The sequence below is a fragment of the Lynx rufus genome, unplaced genomic scaffold (genome assembly GCF_022079265.1).
Source record: "Lynx rufus isolate CCGP_SWC_20201006 ecotype Redwood Valley unplaced genomic scaffold, mLynRuf1.p SCAF_3, whole genome shotgun sequence".
Classification (NCBI taxonomy): Eukaryota; Metazoa; Chordata; class Mammalia; order Carnivora; family Felidae; genus Lynx; species Lynx rufus.
The window spans coordinates 1790604-1815219 of NW_025814845.1; the positions used below are offsets into that span (position 1 = coordinate 1790604).

The 24616-nt window shown below is 57.9% G+C and overlaps 1 protein-coding gene across 2 annotated transcripts in view; it reads left to right on the forward strand.

Moving 5' to 3' along the window:
• The window catches only part of JAKMIP1 (janus kinase and microtubule interacting protein 1), a 119385-nt gene that overhangs the window by 85132 nt on the left and 9637 nt on the right, over positions 1–24616 (forward strand). Inside the window, exons 10-19 of one of the 2 annotated variants that reach the window (XM_047091815.1) lie at positions 52–180; positions 1445–1528; positions 4608–4670; positions 6346–6444; positions 9130–9231; positions 9913–9966; positions 10574–10639; positions 16208–16276; positions 17542–17619; positions 20584–20787. In XM_047091815.1, the coding sequence (XP_046947771.1) occupies positions 52–180; positions 1445–1528; positions 4608–4670; positions 6346–6444; positions 9130–9231; positions 9913–9966; positions 10574–10639; positions 16208–16276; positions 17542–17619; positions 20584–20787 (948 nt within the window). Of the gene's footprint in view, positions 1–51; positions 181–1444; positions 1529–4607; positions 4671–6345; positions 6756–9129; positions 9232–9912; positions 9967–10573; positions 10640–16207; positions 16277–17541; positions 17620–20583; positions 20788–24616 lie in introns of those variants that run through there. The other variant, XM_047091816.1, reaches the window with a different exon arrangement.

Genomic DNA, 24616 nt, shown 5'->3' on the forward strand with positions numbered 1-24616 from the left:
GCCTCACCACGTCACGCGCCCTGTTGTGTCTCTCTTCTCCGGCACGTTCAGACGACGACGAGAGAAGAGGCCGACCTGCGGTTCTGCCAGCTGACCAGGGAGTACCAGGCCCTGCAGCGGGCCTACGCCCTGCTTCAGGAGCAGGTGGGGGGGACGCTGGATGCTGAGAGAGAGGCCCGGGTGAGTGCGCAGAACGCCGGGTCCCCGCGCCCCGCCTTTGGCGCTTGGAGGGGGTTGTGCGAGCTGCTGGGGGACACCGTGGGCAAACCCGTGGGCCACCGTGTGACCGCAGGCGCGGCCAGAAGAAACGGTGCTGTGGTCCGGCACGCGTCACGCGTGCCGTCTGTTGGCAGGAATGCGTTCAGACCCCAGGGCTCAGCGAGGACCCTCCTCTCCCTCCCAGGCTGAGAAACCCCTGTGCACATCCCGGCGTGCTCCCAGCCCTCAAGACGCTTTGGTCCCTGCCGGCCACCCGGGGCTGGGCCAGGCCCCCCGTTGCGCTGGGCTGAGCTCTGCCTTCCAGGAAATGCCACCCGCTGGCCCTTACCCCACCCTCGGGAGTCACGTGGGCCGGCGGCTGCCTGCCCCTCCTTCTGAAAGCGAGGGGCCCCCCAGACACAGTGCTCTACCCAGCACAGTCCCCGTATCGTTCCCACGACAGCCCCGTGAGGTAGGGGGTGGCAGATGAGGCTGGAGTGGGGGAGAGGAAAGCTTCTTGTGCCGCAGTGGAGTTCAGCCTGTAACCTTGTAGGTGGGAGGAGGTGACAGGGCTGGGCTCGGTGTGGCCTGCCTCCTGTGACTGCCAGTGTTTAAAAGTCAAGAGATTTCGCGTAGAAATTCAGGTTCCTTACCTCTCTCGGCGGCTCACAACGTGCTCGGCCGGGCAACAGCGGGCTTCCTGTTCACGTGGTGGCGGCTTTGGGCCGCGGCTGAGTGGGGATTTCGCCTGAGGGGGGGGGACGTGTGCCTCAGTTGGTCCCGATCCCCACCCCCCGTGCGACCCCACACTCAGTCTGCTTCCCTTACTTACGTACCCGCCCGGTCCTTGAGACACTTGGGTTTTCAGCCCTTCCCGTAGGTGATAAAGGGCCCACGAAACGTGTCTGGGAGCGTTGGTAGAGGCAGCCACTGAACGTGGTCAGAAAGCCAGGGTGGGGACCTTGACATCTGGCTTCCGGCTCGCTTACCCCCTTGTAGAAATGAACCCCTTCTCTAGGCTTCCGTGTCAATGTCTGTAAAATCCAGGGGAATAGAGCCGATGACCCCTCAAGGTCTTTCGGTTCTTAAACGTGTGTAACGTGCAGGCAAGTGACCCCACGTGCTGCTGTGAGCCCGTGCTCCCCCACACGGACGTGCTTCCAAGGCCCGGATCGTGGCGCGGTCCTTTCCACCCTTGTCACCCATTCGCGGTGACCCGCTCACTTTTTGGTCCTTTTCTCTCCAGACTCGGGAACAGCTCCAAGCTGACCTGCTGAGGTGTCAGGCGAAAATCGAAGATTTGGAGAAGTTGCTCGTCGAGAAGGGACAGGTGAGTAGAACGAGCGCGCGGCTCTTTGGGTTTCTGTCCCCTCGTGGTGTCCCCGTGGCCTTGGTGCTGGGGGGCGGGGGACCCCCTCCACGGTCTGTGTGGTTTGCTCCAGAGACATTAGAGAAAAAATCCCTAGCAGAGCTCAGCGAGAATATCCTACCTGAGGTGCCTGTTTGCAGAATTTTTATAGAAATCAAACCACGAAATGAAATTCTAACGTGGCGTTTTCTTTGTGGGCCAAATGCTCAGAAGTGGGAGACACTTCACAAAGCGAGGTGGTGACCACAACCCGTTTTGACTTGACTCTGAACGAAAAGCTGCCACTGGTTCTCAAGACCCAGTTGTGAAAGTGAAGGGGATCCCCCGCCTCCCGGCTTCCCGGCTGTGGCCCCGTCACGTGCCCTCCAGGTCCCTGAGTTTCTCGGAGCCGAGCCGCCTCCACATGCACCTTCTCTGAACGTGACAAGGCCCGGTTGACAGCAGGGAACAGTAAAGAGGCAAAGCCCAGCCCCAGACCCGTCCCCTGGGTTGGGGGAGACCGTAGAGGGTGGTCTGGGCGGAGGTCCAGCCTCTCAGAGGGTAACGTCCAAAGGCGACATCACCCAGGGGTCAGCGCGGGTTGGCCGCGCTCTCCGCGGTAAGAGATAAACCAGAACTTTGCAGTGGCTTTACCGCGGTGAGGTTTGTTTCCTACTCAGCGCCCTTCCTGTCCCTCCCGCAGGCCGGGGGGTTGTCCACTCCATGTGGTTACTCAGCGATCCAGCGCTGGGGCACCAGCCTGGATATAACGGCCCCGTCGGCAGCTCGTCTTCCCCCTCAGAGGGCAGGAGAAGGCAGTTTGCTCCCTGGACACGTTTCACCAAAACAGTCATGTGGCTACACCTGACGGTGGGGGTGCCGTGCGGGTAGGGGGTGGGGAGGTCTGGCAAGGGCTCCCCAAGGTCCTGGGCTGGGACACGGGGGCTGGCGGTGGGTGTTTAGGGAAGGGGGTGTATGAGGTTCTGAACAGATGGCTTAGAACTAACTCTGAGCAGTTAGTGGCTCTAGGGCTCGGGTGGTGGCTGAGATTCGAATTCAGGCAGATGGCCAGTAACCAGGGCTGGGGGTACTCGCGAAGCCGCCCACGGCAGCAGCATTGTGGCCGGCGCTGATCGGCCAGCCCTTGGGCGCTGCTTACATAACCGTGGTCCAGAACATTCCACGGAGGCAGGACAGCGGTGAAGAGCCCATACTCCGGGACCGACTTGGCAGGCATGTAGCACAACCCACGCGACCGACATTGTCTCTTTGTGCCTCAGTTTACTCATCTTTAAAATGGGGGTGATATTAATCCTTCCCATACTGGGGAAGCAGAAGTGGTAAGAGGAAGCAGCCTGGGGAACAGTCCAGGCGGGAGAGAAGGCTGTTTTCAGACTCCCGTCCACCTGCCACTGCCCTCGGCCCCTCTTCCAGGCTGAGCTCACATAGCTCCTGACCACCATCTTCGACTAAGTTAGGCCCCACCCGTGGATGCTAGGTCCTGTGTTTGCGGGCTTTTTCTGCTCTCAGCGCCTTATAAATGAAAGGGCCACGCTGGGACAAAGCAAATGTCCATTTGTTCAGTGAGCGCCCACCAGAGCGCTTGCCCCACGCCAGGCTCTGTGCTCGGCGTGCAGGGATAATGTATCGATTAGCGATCACTGCGTAACAAACCACCCCAAAACTTAATGGTTTAAAACAAGAAAAAAAATTGATTTGCTCATAATTCCGTGGGTCAGCGGTTTGGGTTGGGAGTTCCTCTGCTGGTCTTACTGGGGCTCATGCTGCTCTCTGGGTCACCTGGGCCCGGGTGGCCTGCAACGGCCTCTCTGTCTCGTCTGGGCACTGGTGCCGGCTTTGGCTGCCGTGTCGGCTCATGGTCTCTCTTCGCCATCTCTCTTACTCTCTCCAACCTGGCGTCTTTGCCTGGTGGCCTGGGGACCGGAGGAAAGGGCAGGCCTCAATGCACAGGTGCATTCCAAGCCTCTGCTTGAATCCCATTTGCGAGTATCCCGGAGCCGAAGTCGCCTCAGCCACGCCTGGCTTCGGGGCTGGAGAAGTCGATGCCATCCGTCATTGGGAGGAGCTGCAGAGTGATACTGCAAAGGGCCGCGGAGGTGGGAGGGACAGTTGCAGACAGTATGCTCCAGATACAAGGATGAGTAGAACGGGCTCCGTCCTCACAGGGACTCACGGCCTCATGGGGCCTCTATGTGTCGACCCAGTGACAGTGCAGGGTGATACGTGAGAGGTGGAGGGAAGCCGAGGCCGCCGGAGCTGAGAGAAGGGAAGAGGAACGTTCTTCCGTTTGTTCCCTTATCCATCCTGCCGTGTTTATGGAGCACAGGCTGGGGACGCCACGGTGGAAAGACAGACCTAGTGCCGTGTGCTCATGGGACTTACCTGGACAGGAACCTGCCCAGGCCGAGACACGTAGTTAGGGCCTCACGGGCGGAGGGCCCAGGATGCACCCGAGAGCGTGTCCGCAGGTGTGGGGGAGACCCCGGGTGCAGTGAGCAGGCCTGAGCGGGTGGGCAGTGCCGATTTGGTCGCTCTGCAGCTGGTTTCCTGGCAATGACACTCAGCGTGGGCCCCCTCTGCTTTCAGGGAGCGTGAGCGGTAGGGAAGGGACACCCCGCGATCCCGCCGGCTCGCTTTTCTGGGTGTAGAGGTTTAGAGGGATGATGAAGTCTTTCTAGCTGCTGTCTCTTCTCTGATCTTTTCATAGTCCCTTTTTTTTTAATGCTTATATATTTTGAGAGAGAGAAAGAGAGCACATGCACAAGTGAGGAGGGGCAGAGAGAGAGGGAGAGAGACAGAATCCCAAGCAGGCTCTGCACTGTCAGCACAGAGCCCGATGCAGGGCTCGAACTCACAAACCATGAGATCGTGACCTGGGCCGAAACCAAGAGTCGGGCGCTTAGCCTACTGAGCCCCCCAGGTGCCCCATGACCTTTTCATAGCCTTATATTAGGTGACTTTTTTTTTGCTGACTCCGTCTTTGCTGTGTGAGCACCTGTTTGCTTCAATGAGCGTGAACATATTTAGTGCTTTTTCTTAGGATTCCAAATGGGTTGAAGAGAAGCAGCTTCTCATCAGGACAAACCAGGACCTGCTGGAAAAGGTACGTGAGCGTCAGTACCCTTCCCGCCCCCTCAGAGAATCAGGGACCTCAGAGGCTCAGCCCGACTGAGACTCTGCCCCATTGCCCCCGTGGTGGGTCTGGGTCCTGACCGGCTCTCAGAGCACAGACCTCTTCCTCACATTGAGTCCGAGCCCGATTCCTGGGGCTTCCCAGGCCTCGGCCCCGGTTCTGTCCTCTGGGACAGGGCGTGCGCCCTGCAGACACAGTGAGGGCCGCCCGCCCTCCCTCCACAGGGCTTTCCAGGCCGCCTCTCCCATTGCTCTGGAACCCCTGGCAGGTCCCCTCCCTCCCACGTGGCGGGGGGGACCGAAGGCGCTGGCCGCCCTGCAGGCTCTCAGGCCGTCACAGTCCAGTTCATGGACCGGAAGCCTCAGTGCTGGCAAAGCTGAGCCTGTCTTCCTTCTTGCGGTCATGGAACTTTCCAGACGCCTCTTGAGACAGCAAGGGGAGTAGGTTTAATGCTTTGGGATGAGACCTCAGCTTTATGTTTCTCTCGTTCGTGTGCAATCCAGAGCGTTGTTGTTTTGTTTTCTTTATGCAGCCACCGTCACAGTGCAGCTTTAGGACCTTTTCCGCTGCCCACAAGGGTCCCTTGTGCCCATTTGTAGTCACTCCCTGTGTCCTCCCAACACAACCCCCCCCCCCACCCGCCCCTTGGCAACCACCGGTGTACTTTCTGTCCACAGAGGTTTGCTTTTCCTGGGCCTTGCATGCCAGCCGCCCCAGACCTGGGTGAGGCCTCAGCCTTAGAGCATCCTAGAACACCTGCAGCGTTGAGCCCGGGCTTGCCCCCCTCCGCCCCCGCCCCCAGTCCCAGCTCTGCCACTGACGGGTGTGGCCGCTCACTGCCCTGTGTTTCTCCATAGCGTTTGGAGCTCGGGGACAGGGCGTGTCGCTGCCCTGCAGGTCGGGCCTGTGCATTGGGAGAGATTTCGTGTCCTGCTCACTAAATTCAGGGAGCCATGGAGAAAACACACTGTTTCCAAGAGTCCCCTGGGGGTGCAGGACCCCGTCAGCGGAGACCCTCCCTCTGGTTCTCCGGGCAGGAGGAGGGGAGGCCCTCCGTAAGGAGGTGTGCCTTATCTCAGTCAGTCCTGGCTGCAGGACTTTATGCCCCTGCGACAGAAACTGAGGCACGGAGCCATTAGGGTGCTTTTCCAGTGTCTCCTGGCGGGTGTTGGACCAGGCGGCCCACCTCCCCAGACGGACTTGTGCCTTCAGGAGAACTGCTTCCACTAGGCCTTCTCCTCAGCCCTCTGGCAGGGTCACAGTGGCGGCCTGTGCCTTCCCGCCGCGGCTTGGTGCTGTCTGTCCGGGGGGGGGGGGGGCTCATCCTGGGGGGCCAGACCGCCCGCGAAAAGACCACACCGAGGCTTTGGGATCAGAAGCGCCCATGGTGCGTTCCTGCCTCCGTCACACTTGACCTCAGGAAGGGACTTAGCGGCCCCGTGCCTCAGGTTCCCCCATCGCTCATTTATTCGGCAAGCCTATGAGGAGCCCCTCTTCCAGGCCAGGCCCCCTGGGGGGGTTGGCAGGGACGGTGCAGGCGCCCCCACCCCCGCACCCCGCCCGTGCTGAGGAGGGTGCGTCTCCCGCGGCCCCCACGGGGACAGCGGTCCTCCCGCCCGCTAACCCACAGGTGCGTCTCCTCTAGATTTACAGACTGGAAATGGAAGAGAGTCAGCTGAAGAACGAAATGCAGGACGCCAAGGACCAAAATGAGCTGCTAGAGTTCCGAGTGCTGGAGCTCGAAGTAAGAGACTCTATCTGTTGCGCGCTCTCAAACGGAGCAGACCTTCTCTTTGAGCCCAAACTGAAATTCATGTAAAGCTCCCCGATGCCCTCCAGCATGTGTAAAGGGACGTGGTAGAGTTCTCTTTTCTTTTCTTTTCCTTTCTTTTCTTTTCTTTTTTTTTTTTTAAATCTGTATGTTCAGAATAATTTCACTGCCTTAATATGTTCTGGAGAGAATGCTCACCGAGGTCTTTGGACATGTACCAGAGCTAATCTATTTATTGCCTACGGCTTGTTTTTTGCACTTAATAAAATAATTTGTTTTTGCAATATTTTGCCTTTTTTATTTGTGTTTCATTTCCATAACTACTTCTTTCCCGCATGCATAGTCACCTGGTATGCGTTCTGCAAAGTCGGACAGAAGCGCTGTCGCAATTAATAACACACCTTTTTTAAGTGACCTTGCATGCAGGGAATGTCTCCTTTTGAAAGAGCGGGGTCCCACCCGGCCCGCAACTGCCTCTGTAGCGTGTTCACTGCTAGTTCGGCCCATGTTCTGTTTGCCGAGGTGAACACAGGTAAGTAAGCGAGCAGGGGGAAAGGAGGTATCTGTGTAGGCGTTTGAGAAAACCGATGCCATTGCCCCAGCTCCCTGATCAGTGAACACAGGCCCGTGTGTCATGGCAGTGTTGCATTGGACTGGAAATGTACCTGTTTGTACTCGAACCGCACGACTCCAAAATTCCTGGTTAGCGTGGAGGGAGACCGAGCGGTGTTCGTAGGTAGCGGCCGTGTTCCAAACCTTCAGTAAGGTCCCCAGTACAGAGCTGCATCCAGGGCAAGACCGCTGACGGTTTTTTTGCTTCCCACTGAAACCTTGTTTCCGGTATGTCGCTGTATCGCCTTGCTGCCACCTGAACGTCATGACCCTTTTGTGTTTGTTTGTTTGTCTGTTGCCATTTAAACACCATCCACAGTTTAAACATCAGCCATGTTTGTGACACTCGTTTCTCTAAGCACCTGCAGTGACGCAGCCCCGCTCTCCCTCGGCTGAAGCCTTTTTGCATGCACGGAACCCTCGGGAGAAGCGAGTGCCTTCGCAACATTGGTGTCCCCCCGATTTTGTTCCCTCATCCTGGCCTCAGTCAACACTGTTTGCGCTAGACCTTACCATCTTGTCCTTTGTTGTGTTGGCATGGACCGTGGCCTGAAGGTCTCGAAACCAAGCGTTACCCCTGCAACGCAACTCTTGCTTGAGCGCCAACCGGGCCTTCGTTCACGCACTAGGAATCGGAAGCCACGCGAGGTCACTGTTCACACTTCGGCCAGCTAGGAAGCCTTTCACAGCCCTTGGTCACGCGTCTTTCTCATGAGAGTTCCATGAGCGTTGCTCAGCGTGCTAGGACTTTCTTGAAGTGTCTCCCCTGTCCTTCAGAGCCGTTAGAGACCAGTTCGGACTTTCGTTCGGATAAAATATGGGCTTTCTGTTGTCACTTTTTCTATGGAGACTCCACTTAAGCCTTGCAGGTAGAAAGGCATCCGTAGAAGAGAGCCACTGTGAATTTTGGTCTTCGTGGCTGATAAGGGAAACGAAGTTTTCCCCCTGAACTGCTTCAAACAAGGTTAGCCAAGTTGCACCTTGTGGAAGGTAATTGAATGTCCCCTGCCACCCACCTCACCTTCCTCTCCCCATTAGCCTTATCCAACCCCATCTGCGTAGGTCCTGCCATCCAAGCTGGTGCTCATTCGGTTACATTTCTTAGCTGAGTGACTAAAGAGACCCATGGGTGCCCTCCCTAGATTCTGCAGGAATCCTCCAAAGCGGGCTTAGTCATCTTATTCTAATTTTGTCCAAATAAAAGCACTTTGACTTAAAGGTATAATTCAGAAAGGTCTTCTCTGCTGGCCTTCCCATAAAGCTAGCCTGTCCGTTGCTCAAGTTTTAAATGCAGCTCTGTGTACTATATCCCTGCCATTCATTGGGCTTCTCTTGTCCTTTTTAAAAACGTGTCGCGTTACATAGGATTAACGAGCACCTCTTCTGGGAAAACGCTTGCTTTTCCTTCCTCGGTGATCCAGATTTAAATAGCAATCTAAGGCAGGGATAGAATGATCGCTGATGTGTTAGCACGGCTAAAAAAAAAAAAAAAAAAAAAACTGTGAACGAAGTCAGCCGATTGTCTTGAAAACGGTGTGAATCCAGGGTTCGTGTCCCGGCCCTGCCGCTCGGGAGCTTGGGACCGGGACTCGCCCCCCTGTCCACGAAACGAAAGCAATAACGCCTGCCTCGTGGGATGGTGTGAGGGCTCAACGAGGTAGCGATTTGCCGCAGGGCACGAGGAACGCCATAGCTGGTGGCTGTGCTGTCCGTTGACATTTCACACACTTGTTCTTACCGAGTATTTAATGAGCTGTGGCTTCCCGGGCTCCCGTCGCGCGGCAGGTGAACACATGCCTTGGTTAACCGTTTCTTCTAGCGGAGTGGGTAAGAAGTAGACGCATTTCGGCTCGAGACCCGCCGCCCTGCAGAGGCGGGACCTCGGCGTGCTCCTTCGCGGACCAGGAGATGGTAGTCTGAATGTGCGCCTTTTTAGTAACGCCTTGGCCAACTGGAACCCGTTGGTCTTTGCTGCGTAACGTGGGAAAGTGGCAAGTGGTAAACAAGCCAATAAAGTTCTGTTTTTAAACCAAATCTTTTCCCCAGGAGAGAGAGCGGAGGTCGCCAGCATTTAACCTCCAAATCAGCACCTTCCCCGAGAACAACAGAAGCGCTCTCCAGCTGTTCTGTCACCAGGAAGGAGTTAAGGTAGCGTGCTTGGGGGGTGCCTCCGCTCAACCCACCGCCAGGGGCCCCCTCGGATGCCAGGCGCAGCCGCAAAGGGGGATTGTGCCCTTGTGTCACACACAGAGCCGATTTTAACGAGGTAGCCCGCCCCCCGCCCCCCAACACCGTATTTGGAAAGTCGGAGTTTGTGTCTCAGAGGGTCACCGAATGTCACCCTCTGTGTACCCGTGTTAAAAGAGCAGAAGCGTGGCACCCAGCTTTGAGGGCCCACCCCCGGTTGGCCGCCTCCCAGCTCCGGGCTGTGAGCTCCCCCAGCCGCGGGCTCCCGTGTGTGAGGTGAGACCCGCAGCACCCGCCACGAGACGAGACGAGACGAGACGAGACGTGACGTGACGTGACGTGGGCGTGACATCAGAGCAGCGCCGAGCGCAGCGGCCGCGCAGTGAGTGAGAGGGGGCGGGGGACGTGGCTGCGGCTGCCGGCCGGGGTCCTCCTGACCCTCGCGATTCCACCAGCCGTTCCTGCAAAGCTCAGCCTACAAGCAGCAATCACTGCCTTCTCTCCCTCGACCCCCGAAGGAGCTGCCGGGAGCCCTTGGCCCCGCCGCGCGCACCGAGAGGGACGGACGAGGCCCCGGCGGTAGAGACCGGTCTGCACGGGCTTGGCGGCTCCCACAAAATGAACGTTGGCAATCTTTTCCAGGATGTGAATGTTTCTGAACTTATGAAGAAGCTAGATATCCTTGGCGATAACGGGGTAACTATGCCGGCCGGCTTCTGCTCTCGCGCTCTCGTCTCCACCTGGGTGTGTCCTGTGTGCCTTTCCTTTCTGTTCGGTTCGGGTTCTTCCCAACGTAAGAGATCTGACACGCGCAGTGTAAGGCTTCTGTGTGGCCGTGCCCTCGTGGGGGGTGGGCGGGTCACGCTGTCACGGGCGGGCCGCGCTGTCGCAGGCGGGTCACGCGTTCACGGGCGGGCCGCGCTGTCACGGGCGGGGCACGCGGTCACGAGCGGGTCGCGCTGTCACGGGCAGACTTCTGGACGCAGCGCTTCCTTTGCACCTGCCGGCGATGCGGGCGCACGAGGGCGCTCCCGGAGGGACGGTGGACCGGTGGGATCCCTCGAGGTTTCTGAGCTCAGAACGTGGCATCCCTGCCCCCTTAAGAGACTGGCTGGAAACAGGCCCTATCTGTCAAAGGCCTGGCCCCAGATAGGACACGGCTGCCTTTAAACATGGGCCCCTTTAGAGTGCGGGGGCCGAGCCCCGGGGTCGCCTCTCGGAGGGGCATGGAAGCCGGTCAGCGCTGTCTGCACGGGGACGCGGGGTCCAGCGTAAAACGCCCTTCCCCATTTTTGTGTTTTAGAATTTGAGAAACGAAGAACAGGTTGCAATAATCCAAGCTGGAACAGTGCTTGCCCTGTGCGAAAAGGTAGAGAGCCCCGCGGCACCCTCTGTCCGTGCACCGCGTCGCAGCTCCCCCGGCGCCACACGAGAAACGGCACCTCGGCGTCTCGCTTGGCTCTGGGGCATGACTTCCCGCGTCCGCGTCTGCATGTGCACGCGCATGCCCGCCCCTTGCCCGTCCAAAGCCACACGCGCTCGCCCTAGACAGCTTAGCGCACAAGCCGGCGGAAGCCCCCACGGAGGAAGGAAAGCACCTGCGACCCCGGGGTGGATTTCTTTCCGGTGTTTTGCCCACGACCGTTTTTTAAGCCTCGTTGAGATCCGGCTTGACTTCCCGTCTTTAGCCCTGCCTGCCACACTTCCACCCGCATCACTCCACCGTAGGGTTCAAAGAAGTTCCTTATTCCTCAGCTGCTAGTTAGCGAGCGGGTTTCCTTTTTTTTTTTTTTTTTTCCTATTTATCATGATGCGTGGTGAATAGCGTTGTGCGTCGATTTCGATCCACCTCTTAAGACCCTCCCACAAGACAGATTCTAGATGTGGAATCACGGGGCCACCAGTAGGGAGGTTTCTCAGAGCTTTAATATTGTCAAAGCGTCCACCCGCGTGTTACCGCATTGCCGGGTCCACGTTCAACTGGGTGCCCCGCCGTTAGAGACCCCTGCCGGCTTGATAGGCTTGGCTGAACTTACATGATGTGACCGTTTCCGTTTTCATGTATTTGAGTGCTAGTGATCCTGGCTTTTTATTGTGTATCGTCTGTTTTCTTCTTCCTTGTGAACTGTAATTACATTTCTTTTGATGATGTCCATTGGGTTTGTCATTCATTCATTCATTCATTCATTCGTACATTCACTCCCTACATATCTGTCGTTAAGTATGGTGTTTCGTACTGACTTCTCTGTGGGCCTTACGTGTTGAGATAATTAACTTTTTGCTGTGTTTGCTAAAAATACGTTCTTGGTTTGCTTACCTTTTACATTGGTGTAGGATAATTTATTTAAAACAAAATTTTTTTTAACGTTTATTTATTTTTGAGACAGAGAGAGACAGAGCATGAACGGGGAAGGGTCAGAGAGAGAGGGAGACACAGAATCTGAAACAGGCTCCAGGCTCTGAGCTGTCAGCACAGAGCCTGATGCGGGGCTCGAACTCACAGACCGCAAGATCATGACCTGAGCCGAAGTCGGACGCTTATCCGACTGACCCACCCAGGCGCCCCTGGTGTAGGATAATTTAGGCACACACGACTTTCACGTCGCCCCCGTCCAGAGAGCTTTTCCTTTCGAAGCACAGGAGTTAAACTTTGAAATACTATTTTAATAACGATGAGGTCTTAGTGACCTTAATCAAACTTCTTTCCAGAATTTTTGGAAGGGCATGGAAAATACAGATAGTCTGCTTCACTGGGCTCCTGTCCTTCCTCCCCACTCACGTGAAAGGCACTGAGTGTTGGTAACAAACTTGGGCAAAGCTTTGCCTGAGGTCACACAGGTGGTAAGTTACTTCCCAAGTCACAGCGTCCTCAGGTGGACAGCAGGTGGCGCTGACTCACGCCTGGCTGGCTGGTGGAACAGTATTAGGCACATGGTACACGGTCAGTAAATGTCCCTCGTACCAACATATGCAAACTCGGCCGCCCAGCCTCCTGTAACAGTGCTCCGGAGAGTGTTACACAACGTGCCTGGTAAACACTCCCGACTTGGATTAGTGCCATGTCCTCCCTGGAGGATGCCGTAATGTCAGGCCCAGTAATCCCTTCCTCATCCCCTGGGAGGCCCCTTCTGCGTTGACTCCCGCCCACCGCTCAGCCTTCCTCAGAACGGTCTCTGGATCACTCTGGGCCCCCACACTAGGAACCCGTGAGCCTTGGAATCCAGGACATGGCATCTAAGCAGAAGCAAACATTGTTACTAAGCACCTGGGGCAAAGCTTGCTTGCTAGAAGGGTTTGGGCAGTGGTTGTGGACGGGAACTAACGGCCGGAACCGTCCGTGACTTGGGTGGCCGATTTGGGATGGGGCTGGGAATAGGCCAGGGTCTCCTGGAGGGCCACACCGGGTGGAAAGTTCACAGACTCACTGAGAGCAGCCCCTTTCGAGCCACTTTCTTCTCCCACCCAGGCCCTCCCTGACCTACTCCTCCCCACGGCCCGGAAAATAGTGGGCGTCCAGACCTGTAGCCTTGGGCCCTCACCTCAGATCTGTGGGACCCCTGTTCCTCTCAGCAACCAGGCGAGATTAGTGACTCACCCCTTCTACACCCGCCTGGTCTGCGGCAGCTGTCACCCCCCACCCCCACTTTACCAGCCAGCTGTGCAGGGGAGAGGCGCCCACCTCCCAATCTGGGACTGTCCTTGGGGGCTGGACTCAGACCAGTGTTTTCCCATTTTCTCAGATTGGGTCTAAGAGACTCCAGCCCCGTCCTGGGCCTGTGACTAAAGATCTTGTAGGTTGGGAGTCGCTGTATGTCCCCCTGGAGGGAATATTAATGTTGAGAGTGGCCCCAGGAGGAAAGAAAGGTGGGTCTGCAGGACAGAGGGGACCCCCGGGGAGACAGACTACCCGGTTTGCCTGGAACTGAGGGGTTCCTGGGACACGGGAACTGAAACAGGGACAGTCCTGGACAAGCAGGCACGAGTTGGTCACCCTGGAGCACATGGGCTGGCAGTGGGATCTGAGACCCACCCAAATGTGTGTTGTTAAAAATCACCACCCAGTGCCAGTATCCGACCAAACTGAGGTCAACTTCAATTTTTCTATTTAGAGGGACAAAGCTGTGCGTGTAGCATAGAAGCGAAGTGCACCCCTAGTCGGGATGCCACGTGGTGTTCCTGGGTGACCTTGCTCTGGGGCTTTGTCTAGCTCCTAACCCTTCCCCGAGGAAGCCCTGTCCCCACGCCACGTCCTCTGCACACAGCACATGCCAAGCAGAGAAGCTTGGACATAGGACGTCTCAGGGTTTACAGGTGATCATGAGGCACAACTCTTCCTTATGAGTCTCCCTCAAGTTCAAAACCAGTTGGGAACCAGTTCAAAACCAACCAGAAAGATGGAAGTTTTTAAGAGAATTTCGTGTTCTCGCTGGTAACAACAGATCAGAGGGTTTGGCTTAAGCCTGCGGCCACAGTCAAGCTCTCCGATAGCTGGCCTGGGGTCACGGTCTTGGGACCCCCTCTGGAGGGAGCGTCGGGGCTTAGAGGCTCTGGGGCTCAGAAGCTGGCACCTGTGGGCAAGGACCTGGCTTCCTATAGAATGTCCTCTTCCCCTGTGGGCTGACTCACTTCTCCCCTGAGGGCTTAGGGGAGGACAGGTGTCCCTGTCCCCATCACCCTCCCTGCTGGCCAGTAATGTAGTGCTATTTGCATTTAGGCTCTTGCTCTGGGAGAGGAAGAGGGGCCCACTGGCTATCTGGTGGGACTCTTTGATGGGAAATTCATGACCTCACATGCCCAGGATGCTCATGGCCAGCATTTTCTGCCCTCACGTTACTCTTTCAATTGCTGAAAAGCACTTGTCAAAATTGTTTTTTCTTTCTACGTGTAATAGGCATGTCACATCTCTTTAACAGGAAGAAAAGACTGGACACCATATTCTATTAAGCTTATTCTGAGAGTAGCTTGCTGTCCTGATTCAAAACTGGATTTTTAAATTTTTTTTCCATTTAGACTTTATTCATTTTATGACTGCTTGCATTAGGGTATTCAAAATGAAATGTGTCATTTCCCGCCAAAAATATGCCGATCTATTTCTGAGACATTGCACAGCCTCCGAACATCTAATGAAATGCTCCATTCTGGGCGCCTGCTTCTGCTGCTGGCTCTGGGTGTCCAAGACTTTGAAGGGACCCTGTGTGATCACAGCTGTATCTAGTCTTGTTTCCTCCACGGAGCCAGCCCACCCCCTCCCAGACCTCCACATTCTCACGTCTGCTCTCGTTCAGCAAAATGTTTGTTGGGCACATGCTTCGTGCCGGGGCCCGTGCAGGGTAAGGAAGTGTAACAGACCGTGTCTGATGTGGTCCCCACCTTCGGGCTTTTGTGGGAGGGAAACAGACAACAGCAATCCGTCAGGTGAGTGCCGTGAGAGCCGTTCACAGGATGACACAGGGATCCCAGAGGGCACCTGACCCCACGGACTCAGGAAGCAGGGCAAGCTTCCTGGAGGAGACAACAGCTAATGCGGCCTGAGGCTGAGTCGGCGTGAGCTCGGTGAAGGCCTGGGACTGAGGCTGGTGTGGGGGAGGTGGTGATGCTCTAGGCGGGGGAAGCAGCAGGTGCAGAGGCCCTGAGGTGAAGGAAGACTGGGCTTGGTGGCCCCCAGGAGCGATGGGCTGTCCCTGAGGGCTTTAAGCGGAAGCAGGTTTTGGGGAGGACGTGAGGGCTTGAGAGCAGAGAGGGCTCTGGGTCCAGACAGGAGGCTGGAGTGGCGGTGGCCGTGGTTGTGCAGCGGGTGGGTGTTTGAACCAGGAGGAGGTGGACCCAATGCATGGGAAGGGAAGGAAAAGGTGGAATCGAGGCTGCTCCCTGCTTCCTGGTTTGGGTGACATGGGGCTCTTCCCCCACAGAGGGACCAGGGAGGCCAGGGAGGCATCAGAGGGAGATGCCATGGGGCGGTCTGGGCTGGAGAGCAGAAGGGGCACAGGGGCAGGTAGAATCCCCAGGGAGGCGACGGGGGGAAGCCAAGGGCAGGGCTCCAAGGGGATGAGAAGCTTCAGCCACCAGGGAGGAGGAAAAAGCCAGAAGGATCACACGGCAGCCGAGGGAGGCTGGGACACCCGGAAAGGGACGTGGTCCCCAGGCTGGAGGCAAGGAGGCTGTCTGTCCCGCCGAATGCACACGTTCATGCACACTGTCACACACGGACACCCCAGCCCACCCCCCCCCCCGGGTCCACCCAGCAGCCCATCTCTCAGGTGGGCTCCTCCTAAAGACATACCTATGTACCTCCATCCAGAGAAACAGCTGCCCACCTCCCAGCCCAGACCCAAGAAGAGGCAGACTGCCCCCGGCCCCTGGCACCTGCCCTCGGCAGGTGCTCGCCCGCCCGCCTCCGCCCACCCACGCCCTGGTGCTCAGCACACCCCTCACCCCACGGTGCACCTCGCCGCTCGGGGCTGCTGCCGCAGGGGTGCAGACTTGCGGGCTGGGTTAGAAGTCCCCATGGCCCACCTGTGGGACCTCGCACGAGCGACCTAACTAGGCAGCCACGTCTTCCCAGGCTGCCTATGCCGTGGGCTGGATGAGGTCCTCAGCATGAAGCCCCCATCGCACCTTAGACCTCGGTGACACTCAGCGGGCCCGCTGGGCACCGAGTCAGGTTCCCACTGAATGCACACTGACTCCCTCCTGGACACACACACACACACACACACGGATATCCATGATCCACTCGATCCCTGAGCAAACATCTGTCAAAGCTGAACATCTGTACAGACTAAGAAATTCTGTTTCGAGGCCCCCCACTGCCCCAGGATGGGACGAGGAGGCCAGGAGCCAAGTGGAGGAGGAGGCCCCCTACACACGCGGCTGGGGTGAAAGGCCCCCGGCCAGCACTGGTTCTCACGTGTGTCCCTCTGTCCCTGCTGTTTTCCAGTGGCTGAAGCAAATAGAGGGGACTGAGGCGGCCCTGACCCAGAAGATGCTGGATCTGGAGAAGGAGAAGGTAAAAGACTTAGCCCTCTGGGAGGCAGGCGGGTGGAAAGGGTTCAGGCAATTTCCCTCCCAGGACGGCTTCTCGTGTCTTTTCGCGTGCATTTATTTGCACGCGTTTCTAAATTTTGCTTTTGCCCCAGTGGCCGTTCTGGGTAATTGTCATCCATTGGCTTACTCGTCCACTCGCTCGGTCATTCGCTTCATACGTATTTTTGGAGGCTCTTTATCCCAGGCGCCATGCCAGGATTAGAGGTCTGGTAATGAATATGCGGGGTCCCTGCCTCGAGGACCGAGCTCACAAGCCTGGGGGACGTGTGCTCATGAGCCGACAGCCACGGTGTAGCCTGAGGACACCAGGATGGGCGTGTGGTGATGCCGGGGCACTGGGCCCAGTGGCCTCGGAGACACACAACTGGGCCTCCCAACTTTGGTGGCCCCCTTAATGGCCATGAGAGTTTGGGAACGCGGCACTGGACCCTGGCGTCCTTATTGCCAAGTGGGGGTTCCAAGTTCCCCAGCCTGGGGCTGCCAGAGATGACTTCCCAGAAGAAGTGGCTCCCAAGAGCCTTCAGAGACCAATTCAAGTTTTGCAAGTAGAAATGAGAGGTGAGAACGGGAGGTAGAAGGATGAGCTTCCAGCCTGCAACCCCAAGTGGTGTGAGAGAGTCCTGGCTTGGAAACTGGTCCCTCCTCTGCCACCAGAGCACTGGGGCATCCAGGGCCAGGCACTGGTCCTCTCTGGTCCTGTTTCCTCATCTGTAAAGTCAAGGGACTGCAGTAGACCAATCGTCACCTTGAAAGCCTCAAGTCAGTCCTGGGGATTTGCCTTCAGGACGCATGGTGCGTCGTGCAGGGACTAAAAGAGTGAGCCAGTTGGTGCGGGGGGTAGGGGAGAGGGCACACACAGCAAGGAGACCGGTCAGGAGGTGGGGAGGTGATGCTATTGGTGTGGGGGGGAAGAGCCTCATCTGGGAACAGTTGAGACGGTCTTCAGGGGCCACCGGGACGTGACAAGAGGAACTGAGAAGGATTCCTGCTTGGCCACCGGGTGGGAGGGGCGTCGCGTCCTTGCGGTCGTGGAAGGGAAGCCGGGAGGGGGTGGGATCACGGTTCCTGGGGCAGATCATCGCCTCCCTCCTCACCTGAGCACCTGGCGGGTCCCCGGCTTGGTGGGACTGCCGCTCTCTAGCAGAGGTGATCAGGTGAGCTCTGAAGATGCTCCCTGTGATGAGTTCTCACGCTGATCTTGATCTTGGGGGGGGCTCCCCTTTTCAGGACCTGTTCAGCAGGCAGAAGGGCTACCTGGAGGAAGAGCTGGACTACAGGAAAGAGGCCCTGGACCAGGCTTACCTGGTAGGACCAGACGCGGGTTGGATGCTTTGGCTCGTTGAACTCACCCTCAGGGGCTGTTTTTCCCTTCGGGGCTGGCACTGCGTTTAGGGGCCTTACAAGGGCCACGTGGACGCCATCAAAATGCCCTGTCTCTGTCCTGACCGGAAGGACCATACCGAGAAATTGTTTTTTTTCTCCCAATCAAGCATGATTTTCAAAAAGTTAGCCTGATGGTTTCTTTAGACATGCGCATCCAATGACAGTAGTCGTTTGAGACGCGTGAGCAGAAAGCGTCTCTCTTCTGTGTTTGGTTGTACTTAAATACTTATTTATGCATCACCCTCCCGCCAAGCAAGTTTTCCCGGAAACAGGAACGAGGGTCAGTCACCAAGGAACACAGAGGCAGAGCACTGAGCAGAGGCAGGTGATCGTTAGAGCCAAAGGGACCTGCCGTGAGGTCCTGCGCAATATTGCGTGTGGGTCACACAATCTGTTCCGGGCTTCCCGGTGAGTAGCTTCAAATGGGATCATGCCCAGGATCATATGTCATAGGGCTCTGAGGACACTCCTGGCACCGAGTGAGACCGGGAGACAGGAGGGGCACCGCCAGGGTGTCCCCACGGCACAGAGAGCGAGAGAGCTCAGGGTCACATCTTGCAGGAAGAAGCGGTATTGTTCCCAAAGCTGCGAGTCAGTCTTTGCCCGGGTCATTTGTGGTTGAAAGTATTTTCCAAAATGGGTTAGTGCCTGTGACCTGCAGAGTCAACACATGAAAAATGACTTTCCAACCCTCGTTTCCATGAGCGTGTCCGGAAGACGGAGAGCAGGTGGCCTGGGCTTGGTGCAGGCGGGAGATGCTGGGGGTGAGGGCTGGCCTGCCTCCTTGAGGCCCTTGGCCTGCCTGGGAGTGTGGACGGCGTGGAGCTCAGAGGGAGTAGGTCGGTGGATTGGGCCTTGCTGGGTCTGACGTTTGCCGTCCAGGGCTTACTTGCGGGCACACGACGTTATAACGGTGTGGAGGGCCCTGCTGAGCGTGAGCCCCATGGAGGGTTGCCTCCTTCCCTTCCCTCGCTGGTTTTGCCTCAACTCTGCCCACCCTTGGTCTTTCGGTGAACGCCTTTCCTGGCGTCACGCACCATCTGTCACGCGGCACTGCCTCCCTGAGCACTTCCGGAAAGCTCCGCGCAATGTGACTTGCGTTCCCCTGTTCCCGAGGAGCGGGGAGTTGGGAGGGCTCCACAGGCTCTCAAGGCAACCGAGTAAGTTTGGAAAACCCTGAAGGGCTTCTTCAGTCCTTGAATACGTTGACGGGCAGGCCGGGGCTCCGAGAGGATCATAAGCAAGCAAATTGTCAATTGTCAGACGGTTCGTGGGCCATCTTTTCAAGGGACATCGTGCAGGACTGGCGATTTTCAACACATTTTGGAAAAGCTTGGTGTCCACATTTGGCTGTCTAAGCACCATCGGCAGGAGGGCCCTGGGGGACCCTCAGAGTCCTGCTTCTGCAGAGGAGGCCCCTGGGTGCGCTGACCCCGCCACGCTGTAGGAACTACGTGCAGTCCCAGACCGTTCCAGAGCCTCGGGTGGGATTTCAGGCACGTGACGAGGTTGCGTTCTGATGCCATGTTGGAGTGACTTGAACAGTCGGGAATGCCACGCTCCCAGAGGGTGACAGTGCGGTGTGCCCGGGCAGGAGTGGGGACGGCAGGCGCCACGTTGCTGGCCTGTGTGCCTTTGACATTGCTCTGAAATGGGGCAGGTCCACAAGGGAGCTTCTGGAATCGGGGGGGCGTGGGGTCCTGGCTGGAGGCTGAGGACGACTCTTGAACGGGGAGGGGGTGAGCCAGCAGGGCAAAGGGACAGGCAGGCTCCACGTTGCAGCCTGCATGGGGACCCCTGGGCTAGGCCGGAGGACAGACTCCCACCTTCTGGGGTCGTGGGAGGGGAAGGTGATTATGTCTGTTGGTTAAGACTGGGCCTGGCCTGATGGGTCTGGAATCCCCCCGGGGGGGGTCTGCACAGCCACGCAGGCTAGAGGGGTGGCCTCAAGCCACCTCTCGCCCCTGTTTGGCACTTTCCACCCAAACTAAAGACCGGTCCGCTGGTCTCGGGAAGACAAGGAACCGTTCCTTAGCCCCTAAGGTCCCTGAGCTGGAATCCCCGAGGCCTAGGTAGGTGGGGAAGTTACTGGTGCGGATGCAGACCCAGCAGCCTGACCCACGACGGGGTTGGCATCCGAGGACGCTGTGGGGGGCGGATTTAGGGAGGCAGAGAAGGAGATAATTCTCTCTTTTGTCCCTAGATATTCCCATGAGGTAACTATATTTTAAGTGTCTTACGGTGAAGTTGGGAAGAAATAGCTTCCTCTAACGATTAAAACTCTTGCCTTTCACGAGGTGCCTTCGACCGGCCACTAACCTCTCATCCGCTTCGCTAACACGCGGTGTCCTACAGGGAGGGCACGGTTAGGACGTGGTTACTCTTTGCTGTGGGTGGACGTTGCATTCCTCACTAGCTGGCTGAAAACCACGCGGGTGCAATTTGACCCATATCTCCCCCGCTGACGCCCACGATCAAAGGGGAGATTTGTTCCCGAGGAGCGGGGAGAGTGCATCGGGGGCCGAGGATACGAGGAAAAGTCTCTTGAATCACACGCTCTGCGGGGCGGTTACGATTGTTTCTTCTCACTGCCCTGGTCCCCTCCCGCACAGAGTAGGGCGTCTCGATTGAATGGGGCGAGACATGTTCTCCAAAAGCTGCTGCGCCCGGGGCCCGAAAGGGGCTCCCTCGCTCCCCGCCACCCGTGTCTGCTGGCTGCTCGGAGAGGCGCCCCCCCCCCCCCCGTGCCCCGACCCCGCACGCCTCCCCTCCCCCCCCCCTCCCCGCCCGAGCTCCTCAGCTCTGCCTCCCTCAGCTGCAGCGTCCCGGCCGTTACCGTCGACCCGTTTGTGACCTTGCGCTGTCTGTGTGATTTGGGCCACTCAGAAAATCCAGGAGCTGGAGGCCACGCTGTACAACGCGCTGCAGCAGGACCCGGGGCGGAGGGCCAGCGAGGCGCTGAGCGAGGGCCAGCGGGAGGATCTGCAGGCCGCCGTGGAGAAAGTGCGCAGGCAGATCCTGAGGCAGAGCCGCGAGTTCGACAGCCAGGTTCTGCGGGAGCGCATGGAACTACTGCAGCAGGCCCAGCAGGTGAGGGGCAGGTGGCTGGCACCGGGTGCCCCTTGCCCGCTTCCCAGCCTCTGGCCCCTCCGACGGGCCCCTGGGTGCTCCAGGCGTGTTGGATGGACAGCTGGCAGCAAAGCGAGCTTCCGTGCAGTAAGGCGTGTTCTCCCAACATGGCAGGTGCATTCCCGGCAAAGCGGAGCGAGGTCCGCAAACCGTTTTTCTGATGCGCGTTGATTTCAAGGATAGGGCCCGCCCCCCTGGCTGAGCGGTGATGCAAACCGAGGCCGGGGGTCCCCTGGGTCCCCCCCCCCCCGCATCTGTGTTCTATTTGAAAGTCAGGTTCTTTTTTTTTTTTTTTTAAGTGTTTAGTTATTTTTGAGAGAGAGAGAGAGAGAGAGAGAGACAGGATGCGAGTGGGTTATGGGCAGAGAGAGAGGGAGGCGCAGAATCCGAAGCAGACTCCAGGCTCCGAGCCGTCAGCCCAGAGCCCGATGCGGGGCTCGAACTCACGGACCGTGAGATCATGACCTGAGCCGAAGTCGGACGCTCAACCGGCTGAGCCACCCCGGCGCCCCTAAAAATCAGGTCCTTAAAGCCAAGCAGCATTGCCAGGAGCATTTGCTCTTTTGCTGTACGTCGTGACGATGGCCGATCCGAGCCCTGGACGTGGAGGCCCTATTAGTTGTTAACTCCGAAAACCTAAGTGTATTCCGAGGCTTGGGGTCCTGTGTGAGTGACGTGGGCTTGGCTGCAAGGCCTCCAGGGTGACCGTGGGGACAAAGAGGTGGCAGCAGCATGCTCACACTTGAGCGCTCCTGGTTGCAGACCCTTGACTGCCGCCCTCCCCCTCTGCAGGGTGGGGACGACGATGTCCATTCTCGATGCGAACACTAGAGCTCAAGAAGGTTAAGTCGAGCGCCTGAAGGTCACACAGCTAGCGGTGGCGGGGGGGGGGGGGGTCCCACCAGTGAGAAAGGACCTGGGTGACCAGGGGGAGGAGGCGACGTCACGGCAGGCAGAGCAAGCAGCTGTGTCAGGAAGGGGCAGGGGAGCGTCGTGTCTGAAGACAGCACAGGCCCCAGGGGATTCGGGGAAGGCGCAAGGGGACACAGTCAGACTGCACGTGGTGCAGGAGAGAGAGAGAGGAGGTGGTGAGGGAAGGGGGCCAACAGGCTGGGAGGGCTCTTCATTCAAGACTTGGTTTGGCTGAAAGGGCACGCAGGCAGCCCCTGGGACCCCCGCCTGGCTGTGGCCCCCGTGTCCGCGCTGCCTGCTCTGTGCCGGCAGCCTCTGCTCATCTGCCCGGAAGCAGCGTGCCTCCAGAGTGCACACGCGTTCGCACACACAGCCTGTGTAGACGAGAGGGAGTCTTCACGACTAGGGAGTTTCCTGATCAGGTTGGAACAGCAAGGGGAAAGGGGATGGAGAGGCTGGAGAAGGAGGGAGGAGAAGGGAAAGGCATCCATCCACTGACTGAGAAGGTCCGATGTGCAGAAGGGACGAGCGAGGCCAGGAGACAGACCAGCGGGCGAGGGGTAGGCTCATGCTTCTGAGCAGGGCCTGGGGGGTGGGGGGGGAGGAGGAGGAAACAGTGGTGAAGCTTTGTGCCCTCACGCAGGGTCGGGGGGTGACGGTGCTGAGGGGAGAAGAGAGTCAGGCCACCTTTGCTCACATGAGGACCGCGGGAGGGGCGGAGGCGGAAGGGAGGACTTGGAATCCCCGTGGCCCCGAGTAGGTGGGGCAGTTGCTGGTTCAAGAGAGGCCACTGAGGATGGAGACCAAGAATTTGCAGGTGACAGTGACCAGAGTGATTGTCAGCCTTGCAGGGCGGAGCGGGGAGGGAAAGGGAGGCAAGAGAGGGAGGGAGAGGAGGGGCTCACGGTCAGTTACCATCGAGGAGATCCTGGCGCAGGGATATCGGCGTGGGCGTTTGCCTTTGAGAACACTGTCACTGAACCGCCTCTGTTCCTGTCACATCTATAGTGACAAGTGGCCCGGGGCACCCCCAGCCCGGTGGGGACCCCAAACACAGCACAGATCCTGACCAACTCTTGTGGCTGAGGCTGTTGCACCAGAATGCACCTGCTGAAGACGTGCAGGGGAGGGTGTCCTTCCGCAAGGCTGGCGAGGCGCCCAGCGCAGGGCCCTACTGAGCCGGGTCTGAAGATAAATAGGAAGATGCCCGGTGGCCCTCAAGGGGGGATAAGTAGCTTTTCAGACGGCAGCGCAGCATGGCGCCGTCAGCTTGGGGTGACAGAGTGCTTAAAAACACAAACGCTGCGAGCAGACGGTACGGCTCTGAACCCTATTCTCCTACTAGCTGTGTGGCCTTGGCCAAGCGACTTGACCTATCTGAGCCTCAGTCTCCTCCTGAGGATGGTAATAACGCCTGCTCATTGGGATGTTGTAAGGTTTAAATGGACTCTCACGGGTGAAGTGCTCCCAGTAAGGGTAGGTGGCTATTTTTACTGCCAGTGTAGAGGGTGAGAGGAGCCCGATGCTGGCTGTATCTTATGTCCATCACTGGGCCTCATTGGTGGGGCCTGCTGACCGTGCGGTGAATGGAGGCGTTGTTCAGAGAACCCAGCTCAAAGCAGAGCGGCAGGCGTGTGTTTGAACCGAAAAGTCATTACCCGACTCGAGGGCCCGAATCTCACGGAAGTGCTTCTGACGGTCTAAGTCTGGAATGTACGAGGGGCCAGTGAGCACATCCTGAAGACACGGGGCATTGCTGCGTTGGGCCGTGACTCCTGGGGAACGCACGGTGTCCCGCGTGCCAAGAAAGGAATGGAGCTGGGTGTTTTAGAAAAGAAAAAGAAAAAAAAAAAAAAAAAAAGGAAGAAATCCAAGCTGCCCGCGTAGGGAGATTGAGGACTGGGACCCCCTAAGAGAGAAAAACCATTTTTAACAGGAGGGTTTTGGAGTGTCAGCTAGGATCACATGGGGCACATCACTTGCTTTTACTTTTCTCGTTTACCTAAGCGTGGAGAAAGTTAATGGCTTGACCCAGCACTGCAAATTGTGCTCCACTGTCTCCGGATCCTTTCCAAATGAGTTGAAAATTCTGCTGAAGGTACAGGGTAGAGGCTTGTGTGAAAACACGCGGATCTGCGTGTGGCGGGCGACATTGACAAAGTCACTGAATGGCACGCCCCTCTGAGGCTTGGAGGAGGCAAGACATACGGATCGACTAGCTAGTGCCTGGAGCATGGTGGGTGTTCAGTAAAAGGAAGACCCTCCCCTTTGTGGAACAGCCCCTGTCTCCGTCCATCCCTGCTACTCAAAGTGTGGTCCGTGGGCCAGCGGCGGCGGCGTCACCTGGGAGCTGCTAGAAATGCAGACCCCCGGGTCCACCCCAGGTGAGCCCCCTCCTCCGTCGCAATGTGCCATGGCATCCAGAGGGCAGGGCCCAACTCCTCGCTGCCCTGGGCTCGGCTCCCGAATCGATGGCAAGTCCTGACGCTCCGGCTTCCGCTTCTCCATCTGTCCTCCGGGCAGCTTGGAGCGGTGCCACCGCCAGGCTTTGCCTTGAGGGTCCCGTGCTTGTCACCCCGCAGGTGGGAAACGCTTGGCCAAACTCTCCCTGTGTGGCGCAGGCATATCCCAGACGGCTCCCCCTCCCTGCCGAGCACCACACGCGTAACCGCACCAGGCGTGGGAGCCCCGGCCGGCATCTCGGTGCCTTCGAAGAAGGCGCTCAGACTTCAGAGCACGTCTGTTCCCTGCAACAGAATTTCCTGGAGTTGGGTCGTGGGGGGGGTTGATGCCTGAGCAGAGGGGAGGGTGTCCTTACAGCAAGCCCAGGGACAACGGGGCATCGGTAAAAGCGAGGTTTTGCAGCTTCCTGCTTCCC